The sequence below is a fragment of the Hydra vulgaris genome, chromosome 03, assembly GCF_038396675.1.
Source record: "Hydra vulgaris chromosome 03, alternate assembly HydraT2T_AEP".
Classification (NCBI taxonomy): domain Eukaryota; kingdom Metazoa; phylum Cnidaria; class Hydrozoa; order Anthoathecata; family Hydridae; genus Hydra; species Hydra vulgaris.
The window spans coordinates 66,300,001-66,314,009 of NC_088922.1; the positions used below are offsets into that span (position 1 = coordinate 66,300,001).

Below are 14,009 nucleotides of genomic sequence, written 5' to 3' on the forward strand. Positions count from 1 at the left end.
AAAAACCCAAAATCTAGCTAATGATGCAAATTTGACTGACGAAATCAGTTTTATTTCACATGAAAGAACAACAAAAAGAAAATTTTTTTTTGATGATTAACCTTTTGAAGAAGATGGTCATATACAACCAAACCAAAAATTCAAAAAGCATTTTTTTGATGTTCTCTTTAAAATAGTTAAAGAATTGATAAATGAACAATTTGAAAGCTTTTTAAGTCAATAGAACCCATTTGAGTTTTTGTATGATATCAAAGATATTGATAAAATAGGAGAAGACATAATTATTAAATGCAGATTACTGGAAAAAGTATTGACTCATGGTGAATCAAAAAATATGTATTTAGATGATTTGTTTCTGGAACTTAATTTGTTATCGCGGAAATTAGATGGAAAAAAATCACCGGAATCTGTGCTTAAACGGATCTATGATAGTCAGCTTGAAGAATTCTTTCCTAATGTTTGTATTTCTCTATGAATATTTTTAACACTACAGGTAACAGTGAGTACAGGGGAACATAGTTTTTCCAAATTAAAATTAATAAAAAACTATTTACAACCAACAATGGGCCAGGAACATTTAAATGGTTTATCAATAATTTCCATTGAAAACAAAATTGCTGAATCTGTGGATCCATTTAAGGTTAAATGTTGAAAAAGTTAGACGTGTTCCATTTTCTAACTAAAAATATGTTTATGAGCTTTTAGATAATTATTGTAGTTAATTTTCGTGAGTGATGGTATTATTGATGTATTGATGTATTGATGGTATTAATGATGTTAATTTTCTTGAGTGATGGTATTGAGTCAGGCATGATGTTGAACTATTTCCAGTATTTCAATATCATACTTTTAATTCAGCGAGGATTCATGAAAAAGTCTATACATGTAATTACACAGTTTTTTTCATTTCAGATATTTTGGTAAAAGATATTTTTTTAAATAACCAAATCTAAAGTATCAGCACCACTTGATTTGTTTTCATTCATGTTTTTTAATCTTAAAGGGACATCTTCATTTTCAAAATTTTCAATTTTCACAATCAATGTTTCATTTTTTCATAACTTAAAACAAGGTATAAAAAATATCTTCTTCTCTCACAAACGAAAATTGAAAAATTTTGAGTGGTTGCCATCTGCTCTATTCAGTGCTTTTATTGAATCTCTAATTGCTTGTTGATTGTTCATGTAGCTGTACATGAACTCTTTTTACCAAGAGTAAAGTTTTCACAGTTTTTTGATCTAGTTTTCTACTTTTTTGCAAATTATTTTGTATTCAAATTTCATAGTCTTCATTACACAAGTAGAATTTGTAAATTATATTTTGTTTGCTTCTGATAAAAATTAATAACTGAAATTTACCCAAGTCTTATTTTTAGATTTGAATGTCATTTTAATAGCAGTAAAATAATTGCACACCACCACTGTGTAAAAAATTAATTTATCAAACATTCCTTGTTTGTTTTTATTAGTAAAGCATTACATCCAATCAACAATTGAAATTATTATGTCTTGAATTCATTTTGCAAAAATGAATTCAAGACATAATATAAGATGAACTTGTTGCGCTTAAAGTTCCAGACTGAGTATTATTAGATATGACTAAAGTATTCACAATTTTTTCTATGATAATTGGCAAGTTGATATGTTGATATGCTGGTGAAGGTGAATTTGAAAGATTGAAAAATTTTAAGCTTAACTCTTTTCTCACCAGAAATTGAATTTACATACCCAATTAATAAGCTCATTAATAGAAAGTTAAAGTTACCTGTGATCAGAATATCTTTGAATTTTTTTTTAAAATACAAATTAATAGGCAAGACTGAAAATTGCATTAAACTCTGGCAGAAATTATTTGGCCTGCAGAAGCCCCAAAGTAAATGCAAGTATGTACCACAGTTACTCAAAAAAATAACTATGGATACAGTTATTATAGGTACCTATGGGATAATAGAAAAATAATAAACTTGTTTTTACATAAATTTATAATAAATTTAAAAATTATTTTATTATAACTATAGACAATTAATAATTAGCTTTAAATAGTCAATTAAAAACTTTCAATTTTTAAAAAAGAAAACTTGAGCAACTTAATTTTAAAAAATAAGCTTATTTAAAAAAAAATTAATATGGCTTTTATTATTTTACCTTAAACTATAATGCAATTTAAATTAAAAATAATAAAGTCATCATACATCATATGTTCGTGCTTGTGCTATATTATCTATTTTTTATAAAAATTAATATGGCTTTTATTATTTTACCTTAAACTATAATGCAATTTAAATTAAAAATAATAAAGTCATCATACATCATATGTTCGTGCTTATGCTATATTTTGTTTTATTACCATTTTCAACACATCGCAATTTATTGTTGGATAATTATTCTTCTTTTAACTTTACATGATTTTTTCTTTCAAAATACACATTTTTAGAATTAGTTATTTATATAAACTCTAACTTCTATGTATTTTTATATTTTTTTTATTAGTAAATATATTGCAGAAATTAATATAGTTTAAACTAGTAATAAAAATAAAAACAAATATTTGTTATGTAAAAAAACATGTTGAACTGTGTACATAATGAAAAGCATAACTCAGCTACTATACATGAATACTAAAAGCCCAAGAGGAAATATATTACAAATACAAATTATTTTACATATGATAAAATTAAAGTTATAACGCAGCAAATAAAGGTTGTAGAAATAGGAATACAGTGAAGTACATAGTTTTCACGCCAATACTGTTTGAATTATAAAATTTTTTTAAACAGTTCCAGTTAAATATTATAAATACCTGATCAAAATATTTATTCTCGTTGTTGTCTTTATCAGAACATGAGATTGAAATTCCGGTACTTAAACTGAATACAGGATTTTTAACTGTGCAATATCCTGGTTTAAAGAATGATTCCATCACTTAAAATGCAAATGAAAAATTTGCTTTTTTTAAGAAACTTTGATTTGAACACAATGATATGGGATATGCATTATCTTTATATCAGGGACAAAATCCAGAACACTAAAATAAACAATCAAATATGAAATTATTGATGACTTTTTCAACTATAAACTTAAGTAAAACTATTGTAGAAAACTTACCATTTTTTATAAAGAAGAAAAGAAAAACATATAGCTTCATATCATATAAACATATATCATAAAATATATATAATTCTTACGTTTATAATTTAACATAAATAGTAAAATAACATTAACATTTACAAAAAAAATAAATTTGAAAAAAGTAATAAAATAAACTCAGTACCTAAACAACATCACATAGAAGAGTACTTTTAAGTACAATTTAATTTAGCTATTCAAAATATTTATTTTATATATACATTTATATATATAATAAATATATATATGTATATATATATATATATATATATATATATATATATATATATATATATATATATATATATATATATATATATATATATTATATATATATATTGTATTTTATATATACATTTATATATATAATAAATATATATATATATATATATATATATAATATATAATAATGTATATATAAAATACAATATAGTATATAATATAAAATATAATATAAAATATAAATTAAATGTATATAATATAATACAATATATAATATAAAATAAATGTATATATAAAATACAATATATTATATTGTATTTTATATATACATTTATATATATAATATAATAAATAAATATATATATATATATATATATATAATATATAATAATGTATATATAAAATACAATATAGTATATAATATAAAATATAATATAAAATATAAATTAAATGTATATAATATAATACAATATATAATATAAAATAAATGTATATATAAAATACAATATATTATATCGTATTTTATATATACATTTATATATATAATAAATATATATATATATATATATATATATATATATATATATATATATATATATATATATATATATATATATATACATTACATCTGATGATCACTATTGCGTGAAACTTTAAGTAATGTAATTGAAATATATATTAATAATTATTTAGTTTTCACTATATATATATATATATATATATATATATATATATATATATATATATATATATATATATATATATATATATATATATATACACACACACACCACGTAAATTATAAAACTGAAAAAAAGTTCCACCTTTTCAATGCTGTAACATACATTTTAGAAAACTGATGAAGCTGGTTCGGGTAAAGCACATAGGCAGATGATTTGTAATTTATAAGATATATTAGATATTTATAAGATAAATAACTAATATATCTTATAAATAACATAAAATCAAGTGTACGATAAATCTTTAACACACATTAGTAAACAAACAAAAGCAAAAGTTGAAACGAGCAATTATTTACATTGAGTAAAATTTTTAATTTTTTTGCTTTAATTATTTTTATTATTATTATCAAATTTGCCTCCCCAAGGCTTTATTAAGAGCACTACATTCGAGGAGGCTACGTAACTTTTTTTATTTTTTTTTTTGCAACTTTCTCTCAACTATAACTCCGATAAAACACTGGGTCGCTGCGCGGAAAAACAGGTGTATTCCAAAGGCGTATTATATAGGCCTTTGGAAATACAACTATAAAAAAATAATAAGGTGTATTCCAAAAGCGTATATAGAGTTTTCAAATACGTACATGAACTTTAAGCCTCTGGATTGTCAAGCGCTCAGGTTTAATCTTAGGTAGAAAAAATACTATTATATAAAAACCTCCTTGATATTTTGTTGCATAAATTATAGGGTCTAATAAAAAATCAGGCATACGTAATTTTCCGATTAATTTTATGTTTGTTGGTGTTTTAGCCGATATTTTAAAATCTGATTAGGTTTTAATTGAATGAATTAACTAGAGATGTCACAAATATTCGGCGACTTAGTAAAAAAAAAGTAACCGTTTAATCGTCTTCCTCATTAAAGTTAAACCATGCTTTAAGATCAGGCTGTGTCATTTTTAATAAGTTTAGGGTTCTTTGTGCTAAATCAGTCTGTAGCATTTTCTGAAATTACCTAAGACATGCAAGAAATACCTGAACTGTTTATTTTTGAATTTTTCTAAACGGTTTGAAGACTATGAAACTTTTATGCATACTGTAATTAAATTTTTTTTGTTTTGTTTTGTTCTTTTTATTACATTTTAAATAATCATTTCATTACAATGACAAAATACAAATATATAATTATATATATATATATATATATATATATATATATATATATATATATATATATATATATATATATATATATATATATATATATATATATATATATATATATATATATATATATATATATATTGATCGTTATTAAAAAATAAAAGAACGCGGGGACTCGTAGAAGACCACACGGTCTTGTCGTCGAGTACCGCTAAGAAATGTTCGTGTTAAAACTTAAAAGATATTTACAAGATAAAAAATAAGTAATGAAGTAAGAAACCTAAAATATTTCGTTATGAATACAAGATGCGTTATATCTATTATATATGTAGATTACAGTTGTTGATGATACATAATTTTTATAAATTTATGTTTAAATAAAAGGTAAAAAGGAAGATTACTAAAAAATATCAGAAGTATATTGCTAAATCGTCGATTGTAAAACATAAGTTCTTTAAGCTTTCGTTTAAAAGAAAAGTAGTTACTTTGAAGAATAATAAATCCTCAATAAAAATTTCTAAAACTATTTTATTCCAAATGAATGGTCCGCGATAATCAATACAAAATTCAAAAAGATTTGTTTGTAAAATTGTCTGCTTAATAAAATTATCTTTGCGTAAAATGTATTTATTTTTATCTTTTGATGAATACAAATTAAGGAATAATTTGGTTAAGGCAATTTACATTCGAATTCTTTTATTTGGAATTAGCATGGTTTTTTCAGCGTATTTTGTCCAAACAAGAGCTTTAAATGGTATAATTTTTTTTTGCTTCAGGTTTTTTTAATATTTAAAAAAACTTTTCTTTTTTATAAATAATTTTCAAAACCTTTATACTACCCGTAATAGCGAATCTAAAGAACACCATTTTGGAGTCTTTCGATCAATTCCGCTCATCAGCGTTAACATGAATTTAGTAAAATATCTTTTGAAAAAGTTTCTTAATTTACTATTGATCCTAGTTCTCATTGGTTGTGACGTATATTAACTATATTTAGTTGTCAAAACACAACATTTCCATCAATTTTCACAAAAAATAATATAATTCCGTCCAAGAAAGAGCTTATCAGTACAGATCATATTGTTAAACTATAATGCTTATTTCACCTAAAAAACGCATTTATTCAAAATCTTATCATAACTTGGACAAGCAATTTTGATTTTGAGAAGATTTTTTTTAAAAAAAAAAGAATCTTCAGTCTGGGTTTTTCCGCTATAAACATTTATATTTATATTTGATTGTACGGAAATATTTGATTTTACGGAAAATACTTGATTAACTAATAACCCACTAACAGCAATTTCTTCAAAAGCACCTTAACTTCTATGACTATCCGTGTATTTTTGGACCCATGCATGCCTTTTTTCAACAAATCACTTTAGGGAATTGTAGTGTTGAAATCGTTTATATTTGTCCGAAAAGCAAACTGCTAATCGTTGCCTAAAGGAAATTTTTGTGTAGCAATCGTTGCAAATAAAAAACTTAACAATTATATTTATATACGCAACACCCAACATTGAAAAACTGACTTATTTTGTCCTAAAAAAAAGAATTAAAAAAAAAGAACAGGTTTAGCGTGTAAATACTTCATAGTTAAAGTAAACAATCGAAGAATGGTTCAACGCAAAATATGTAATGATAAAGTTTCTAGAGGATCAGACGTTCCCCTGACATCAAGTATACGCCAGAAAGTTCAGGAAATGCAAAAGAAAAGGAAAAAGCTGAATTGAATTTAAACAAGAGAAAGACAGTTCCAATTTTTAATATACGAGTGAAAAAACAAAGAACTGACATGTTAGAATTTACAATTCCAGCCTGGGTTCAAGCTTCTACAAAAATTGAATCAAATTCTAATTTTAAAAAAAGTCAAAAAGTGAAATGATAGTTTTTGACCTCCAACCGTGGTCTATTATCAATGATGCTTGGTTTTTGAAGCTCCAAATCACAAAATTGCTAGCAAAAATTATTTCAGAAGTTTACTGGATCCAATTTGTGAAAAAATAAAAGTTGCTAATAAGGAAAAGTTAGTTCATTCAGAAGCTGAAAGTGTGTCAGTCTGTTTTGATGCATGGTCGTTATTTCATAATGGCTATCTGGCAATGGTGGTTAATTTTATTTCCAAAGATTGAAACCTTTTTGAATTCTGAATCTCTTGTAGAAAACTTTTTTAGTAAGATCGAAGCTACAGCAGAGGAATGGGAAATTTCTTCAAACATTAGAGTTTTCTTAAGCGACAATTCAGCAAATGTAAAACTTTGTGATCAAAAAAAAGCAAATTTCAGATACAATCTAAGACGAACTGATTGCAAAGTGTCGAAAACTCTGTTCTTACGTATCCCATTCTACTGCTTTCTGAACTCTACAGACAGTAATAAATCTAAATGGATATAAAAGATATATTGAATCTTTCGAGAAAGAAAAAGTTTCTAAAAATGTACCACATAAAAATATTGAGCTTACCAACCTTAAAAAAAAGCTAGGAGAAATTGAAGATTGGTCACGAAGAAATAATCTCAGGATCGATGGACTGAAAGAGAACGAAAATGAAGCATGGACTGAAAGTAAAACAAAGTTGATCAAACTGTTTGAACAGACTTTAGAGGTTTAAAATGCTAAAATTGAACGAGTGCGTCGCTGCGGACGCAAATAAGCAAAAAAGCCACGTACAATCGTGATAAAACTTTTAGATTACAAAGATAAAGTAGAAGTTTCAAAAAATTCTTTTAAAGGGTAAAAGTATTTTCATTAATGAAGATTTTTGCTAAGAAACTAACGTAATAAAAAAACACTTGAGAGATAGAATGAAAATTGAAAGGAGACTGGGAAAATTTGCATATATATATCGTATGATAATTGTGGTTTATCCTCCTCCGACTAACTGCCATATAGAGACCACATACCCGGGTCAAAGAAGACAAGTTCGGTTCAATAAAGAGCATCATCATCCGCTTCACTGACAAAGAGTAAGTGAGTTTAGGAAGAACGAAGAAAGTTAGAGCGAAAGTCAGAAGAAGTCGAGTTAGAAAGATAGCAATGAGAAAGCGGACAGGTATTGCAGTAGATGTTAGAATATCCAAGAAAGCAAGAGTTAAGTTTTATTGTTTTATTTTCTATCGTTGTTTTATTTTTTTAAAACAAAAGCGATTAAACAAAAGAAATGAAGGAAAACCTAATAATTAAATTTTTTGATGAAAATTTTGAACAAGTGAACTTGATAATTTTAATCAACAAATATTTGTATAGTATTGATAATTTTAATCAACAAATAACTGTATAGTATTGAATGTATAGTCAATACTATACGGTTTTCGAATTTTTCTAATATCTACTAAAAAGGAAATTTTTTTTTCAATTTTATTATACATTAATATACGAAGTTTAAAAAAAAGTTTTGAAAACTTTAAGTTTTTGTTAGATGAATAAAAACATGACTTTAAAATTATTTTTCTTAAGGAAATTTGGAGTATATGTAGTGAAACAATTTGAACTAATTTATCACAAATCAGTTCATAAACCACGTAATTTTGATATTGGTGGGGGTGTAATTTATTACAAATCAGTTCACAAACCACGTAATTTTGATATTGGTGGGGGCGTAATTTATTACAAATCAGTTCACAAACCACGTAATTTTGATATTGGTGGGGGCGTAATTTATTACAAATCAGTTCACAAACCACGTAATTTTGATATTGGTGGGGGCGTAATTTATTACAAATCAGTTCACAAACCACGTAATTTTGATATTGGTGGGGGCGTAATTATTTTTATCCTCAACTCAATTAATTTTAGTTTACGCAACAATCTCTGTGAGAATAAAATAGATTGCGAGTCATTATGCATTGAATTAATATTTAAAAACACAAAAAACATAATTTTAAACGCAACATATTATCACCATCAGGTAATTTAAACAAATTTTAAACTCATCGTAAATCATTCACAACAACTATCAATAAAACGCAAGGTCGTGTCTTTTCGGTTGGGGATCTAAACATTGACTTAAAAAAGTATGCTTCAAATAATAATGTAAAAAATTTTATAAACACTCTTCTTAAAAATAACTTAATTCCAACAATAAACAAGCCAACTAGAGTGGCTAACAACTCTTCAACACTTGTGGATAATATAACTTTTATAATAACCGTATTAACACAGGTATAAAACTGACTTATCAGATCATATTTCAACATTCTTATTTACTAATAACATAATAAATATCAACATTCCTTCTAAAACTAGTATTTAAACGACAGATCAATGAAAACTCCTTAAATCAGTTTCAAAACCTTTTAAGAAACATCGTTGATTGGAATCTGGTACTGCAATCAAACGATGCCAACAACTCATATGATCTATTTCTAAGTCAATTCTGCAAGCAATATGAAACAGCATTTTCTGAAAAAAAAATGATTGTGAACACAAAAACAGTTTGGACTCTTGGATGTCTAATGGTTTACTAAAATCCTTAAAAAGAAAACAAAAATTATATGATAAATACTTTTAAAAAAAAACTTATAAAAACAAAACGACATATAAAAATTATAAAAATTTATTCGAAAAAACAAAAAGAAACTCTAAAACGCTTTATTATGCATAGCTATATTAGACAAGGCAAGCGGAAACACCAAAAAACTTGGAATGTAATTAAAGAAGTAATTGGTAAAAATAATTATGCGAGAGACGCTCTGCCAAAAAAAAAACAATTGATGAAAAAAATATTTATGACAAATCAATTATCGCTGAAAAAATAAACAGTTTTTTTATTAATGCTGGTCCAAATTTGGCATCAAAAATTCCTCTGAATTCAACTTCATTTGAGTCTTATTTAAAAAATTACGATAAAGTTATGGATTATTCTAATCTTAAATTAATTGAATTGCGAACCGCCTTTTATAATCTTAAAACTGACACAAGTGCTTGGTTTGATAAAATCAACCTTAATGTTGTAAAATCTGTTTATGATATAATCGAACCTCTTTGTTATTTATTTTACTTTTATACAAATTGGTTTTAAAATTACATAAATATTACGGTTTTTGTAAATTAAGTACTTTTTTATTTTTCGTCCTTAATTTAAATATTACTTTATTACAAACTGTTATATATCTTATTTTTATATTTTTCAATAAATAAGTTGTATTGTATACGTATCTAGTATGGCTCTTGTAAATGGCTCTCTAATTTATTTACTTTTTGTTTTTCTTTTTTTTCTTTTGATTTTTTTTGTTTACTATTACTCTTAATATTGTTCTTAAAGTATTTCTTAAACTAATTGTTATTTATTTTTACATTTATAATTTTCAATAAATAATTTGTAAAGTATAAATGTATGATACGGTTATTGCAAATACGCACGATTGGAGCTCGGTGATGAGACAAAATAATGTTTTCTACTTGCCCTGCCAGTGTTTTTATTTATAAACTTTTAAATTGTAAAAGATATTAAACGGCGAAATAAACAAAAAAACCATCTAGCTTAATTACTCTCTAAGGTCAATATGTAGCGCTAAAAGACGTGTATATTACAATATTATTATTTACATTTAGGTATTATTTACACTAATAGTCTCGTGAACATACAATATCTTTCGGTTCATTTGACTCGAGAGGACATAACTTGGTTATTGAACGTTTCAAAATGACTTTCCAAATTTAAACATTAGCCACACACACTAACCCATCGTTTCCAGGAAAAATCTTCATTACTCGACCAAGTGGCCCATTGCCTCTTGAAGTATTTTCGGATATAACTAATACTAGATCGTCTGTTGATAAGTTACTCATAACATTATGTCATTTTTTTCGTGGTCTAAGCATAGGTGATCATTCTCTCATCCAACAATGCCAAAAATGCCTAATTAATTCCTGAACTCGACTTTTTTCTCGGGTTGTATAAAGTGATATCCACTGCATCCACGGCAAATTTACCACCTAACTGTCCAAATAAAAAATGATTGGATGTAAGAGATGTGCAGTCTTAGGGATCACTCAATTGGTAAGTCAGTGGTCTTGAATTTATAATTCCTTCTGCTCCGGTAAACGCTGTGATAAAACTTATCATAAGTTCTTCATCAGTGATATCCGCGTTTCCCAGTTAGAAATAAGTTACTCGTTTTGCGGCTTTTATCATAATTTTGTGAACTTCTCCAAAATGAGGGGCTGCTGGGGGGGTTAAAATGCCATTTAATACCAACATAGTTTGTTGCTTTGTTTATTTTTTTGCTTTCGCAATTCGTGAACTCTTTGTTTGCTTATACAAAATTTTCCCAATTCCCAATATCATTTCTTTTGGTGTTCCTCTTCGATTGCTCACCCTAAATAACGCATTTAGAAAAGAGTCGGCATCCAACCCAAACGCTAATTTAAGATGAACTGCTCGTGAAGACAAGCAAGTAAACAAAGCTAAATAGCGTTTCGCTCGTTTCTGCCTTCATCCTTGAATAGTTATGAACTGACAGCCATAATCGACAGCACACCTTTTAAAGGCCTTCATACTCATCTGCAAACGTTTCGTTGGTAATAGTGCCATATTCTGCGTTGCTGACTTTGCTTTTCGTTGCTTGCATTCTAAACGCTCCGTTTCCAATTGTTTTGAAATCTCTTTTCTTCCAGGTACTACCCAATACTTAGTAGACAACTCTGCCAGGATATGATTTACATCACAGATATGCTGTCCTGTTTCGTGGAAATCTTTTATAATTAACTTGTTTATGGGGTTATTTCTGGGCAAAATAGTTGAGTTTCTTGTATCGAACAAGAAAAACTTTAGCTCGTTTAAGTTGATCCACCCAATTATGATGAATGTTATCCAAATCACTTTCACTTTCACTATTGTTCACCGTCGAATTCAATTGCTTGAAACTACCGTCTGCTACTAAATGTTCGTGAGAAAGGGCGTATTAAAACTCAATAATTATACACTTTCTCACAAATCTTTGGTATCACGAATCTTTGTAATCACGAATCCCTCACTTTCTCACGAATATTTGGTAGCAGAGGGTAGTTTCAAGCTATTGAGTAAGATATATTATATTGAGTTTTAATACGCCCTCATTTTCTCACGAACATCTGGTAGCAGAGGGTTAAATCGAAATATAAAATATTTCGATTTAACGCTGATCGATATTATACTAAAAAGCTACTTTATTATAAATTTATTAATTATTAAATATTTCCCCAGAGAGATATTATGGGTATTTTTAAATTTTTTTTAAATTATCTGTTTACAAAACTGGCTAATTGCCTCATTAGCTTAAGTAATCTCTAAGGTAAATATATGACGCTTAGAGACGTTTATATTACTATATTATTATATACATTTAAGTATTATTTACACTAATAGTCTCGTGAACAAAAGATAGTTAAACCGCGAACGCAATTGCTGTCTTTAACACTAGCCCCCTCCCTTGTACGCTTAGAACGTTTTTGGGTAAGCCCCTGACCCCTATACTTTATGGAAAACCCCAAACTAAATTTATTTATTTTTGATTCCGGATTCTGTTTTGCTGCGGTTTGAGTTCTTCAATTTTCAACTCAGTTCCAATTCCGGCACTATCATTTTTGGTCACCACAAACTTTCGTAGAAATACTTTTTTTAGAAATCTAATATTCTGTATTGTTTCACGAGGCAAACTTGTATTTTGAACGATTATGAAAATTAGGAATATTAAATTAATAAGATAATTTTTTTTTGTGACAGTCCATTCATATATTTTATAAAACATACTAAAATAAGAGTAGTTACATTTTTAGGATATTAAAATAATTTAATGATAAAATTTTCCGCAACAAACTATGCCTTTAGTCTTAATATGTGGATTTCCTTGCTCTGGAAAAACAAAAATAGCGCATGAAATAAAAGAATACATGGAAAATGAACAAAAAAAGAAAGTCATTGTTGTAAGTGAAAATGATCTAGTTGCTGAAAAGAGAAATGAAATTTATTCAGGTAGATATTTTGTTTTTTGTGAACAAAATATAATAGTTAGTTTACTTATTATCTTAATTTTTCAATAATAAAGAGAATAATATTTTGCTTTAGATTTTACAAAAGAAAAAGCAATTCGATCTGCTCTAAAGGCAAAAGTTGAGCAACTTTTGACTAGAGATTGTGTTATTATTTTAGATGGCCTAAATTATATAAAAGGTTTTCGATATGAACTTTATTGTATAGTTAAATCTCAAAAAACACTACATGCTGTTGTTCAGTCTGGATATCCTAAAGATTTATGCAGAAAGTGGAATGCAAGTGTTAGTGCATTGAATCAGTATGATGAAAATGTGTTTCATGAGTTGATTCAGCGCTTTGAAGAGCCAGACAGTCGTAACAGATGGGACTCACCTTTATTTATATGTTCAACAGAAATAAAGCTTCAGATGAGTGAAATATACAATTCACTGTTTGATCGTGTTGTTCCACCACCAAATCAATCAACAATATCACAACCAAAGAGTAGTGGAAGTTTTATGCATACTCTTGACCAGACTACTCAGAATATTATTCTAGAAATTTTAGACATTCAAAAAACAGCATTTATTGGTGATAGTATAAAACTTAAAGAATGTGATGAAAAAGTTGTTTTAATGAAAAAATATACAATGAGTGATTTAAGAAGAGTAAAACAACAGTTTATAAATTATACAAAAATGCATCCTATAGAAGATGTTGCAAAACTTAGAAAAATGTTTATACTGTTTATAAACAATAGTGTTAACTAATAAATTTTTAAATTTAAAAGAAAATGAATTTTATAAATGATGATGGAATTTAGTTTTTTTTTTTTTTTCAAGTTAAATTTCCATGGCTCCACAGTTG

General features: G+C 26.5%; 2 protein-coding genes across 4 annotated transcripts in view; one reads left to right on the top strand and one right to left on the bottom strand.

The window, feature by feature from the left end:
- The window catches only part of LOC100215190 (probable E3 ubiquitin-protein ligase HECTD2), a 50,032-nt gene that overhangs the window by 26,425 nt on the left and 9,598 nt on the right, over positions 1-14,009 (bottom strand). The window contains exons 1-2 of one of the 3 annotated variants that reach the window (XM_065794015.1): positions 4,172-4,546; positions 2,800-3,024 (exon numbers count right to left, since the gene is read on the bottom strand). In XM_065794015.1, coding sequence (XP_065650087.1) covers positions 2,800-2,919 — 120 coding nt within the window. In that variant the 5' untranslated portion in view covers positions 2,920-3,024; positions 4,172-4,546. Of the gene's footprint in view, positions 1-2,799; positions 3,025-3,270; positions 3,332-4,171; positions 4,547-14,009 lie in introns of those variants that run through there. The other 2 variants (XM_065794016.1, XM_065794017.1) reach the window with 2 other exon arrangements.
- On the top strand, positions 12,914-13,949 carry LOC100203359 (protein KTI12 homolog). Its single transcript, XM_065794019.1, has 2 exons — positions 12,914-13,142; positions 13,236-13,949. The coding sequence occupies exons 1-2, from the start codon at positions 12,989-12,991 to the stop codon at positions 13,910-13,912; spliced, it is 831 nt and encodes a 276-aa protein (XP_065650091.1). The 5' UTR covers positions 12,914-12,988; the 3' UTR covers positions 13,913-13,949.

Bases quoted from the DNA above. Each gene is read 5' to 3' on its own strand.
- LOC100203359 (XM_065794019.1), top strand. From the start codon at position 12,989: ATGCCTTTAGTCTTAATATGTGGATTTCCTTGCTCTGGAAAAACAAAA. The intron at 13,143-13,235 runs GTAGATATTTTG...ATTTTGCTTTAG, and splicing joins GAGAAATGAAATTTATTCAG to ATTTTACAAAAGAAAAAGCA.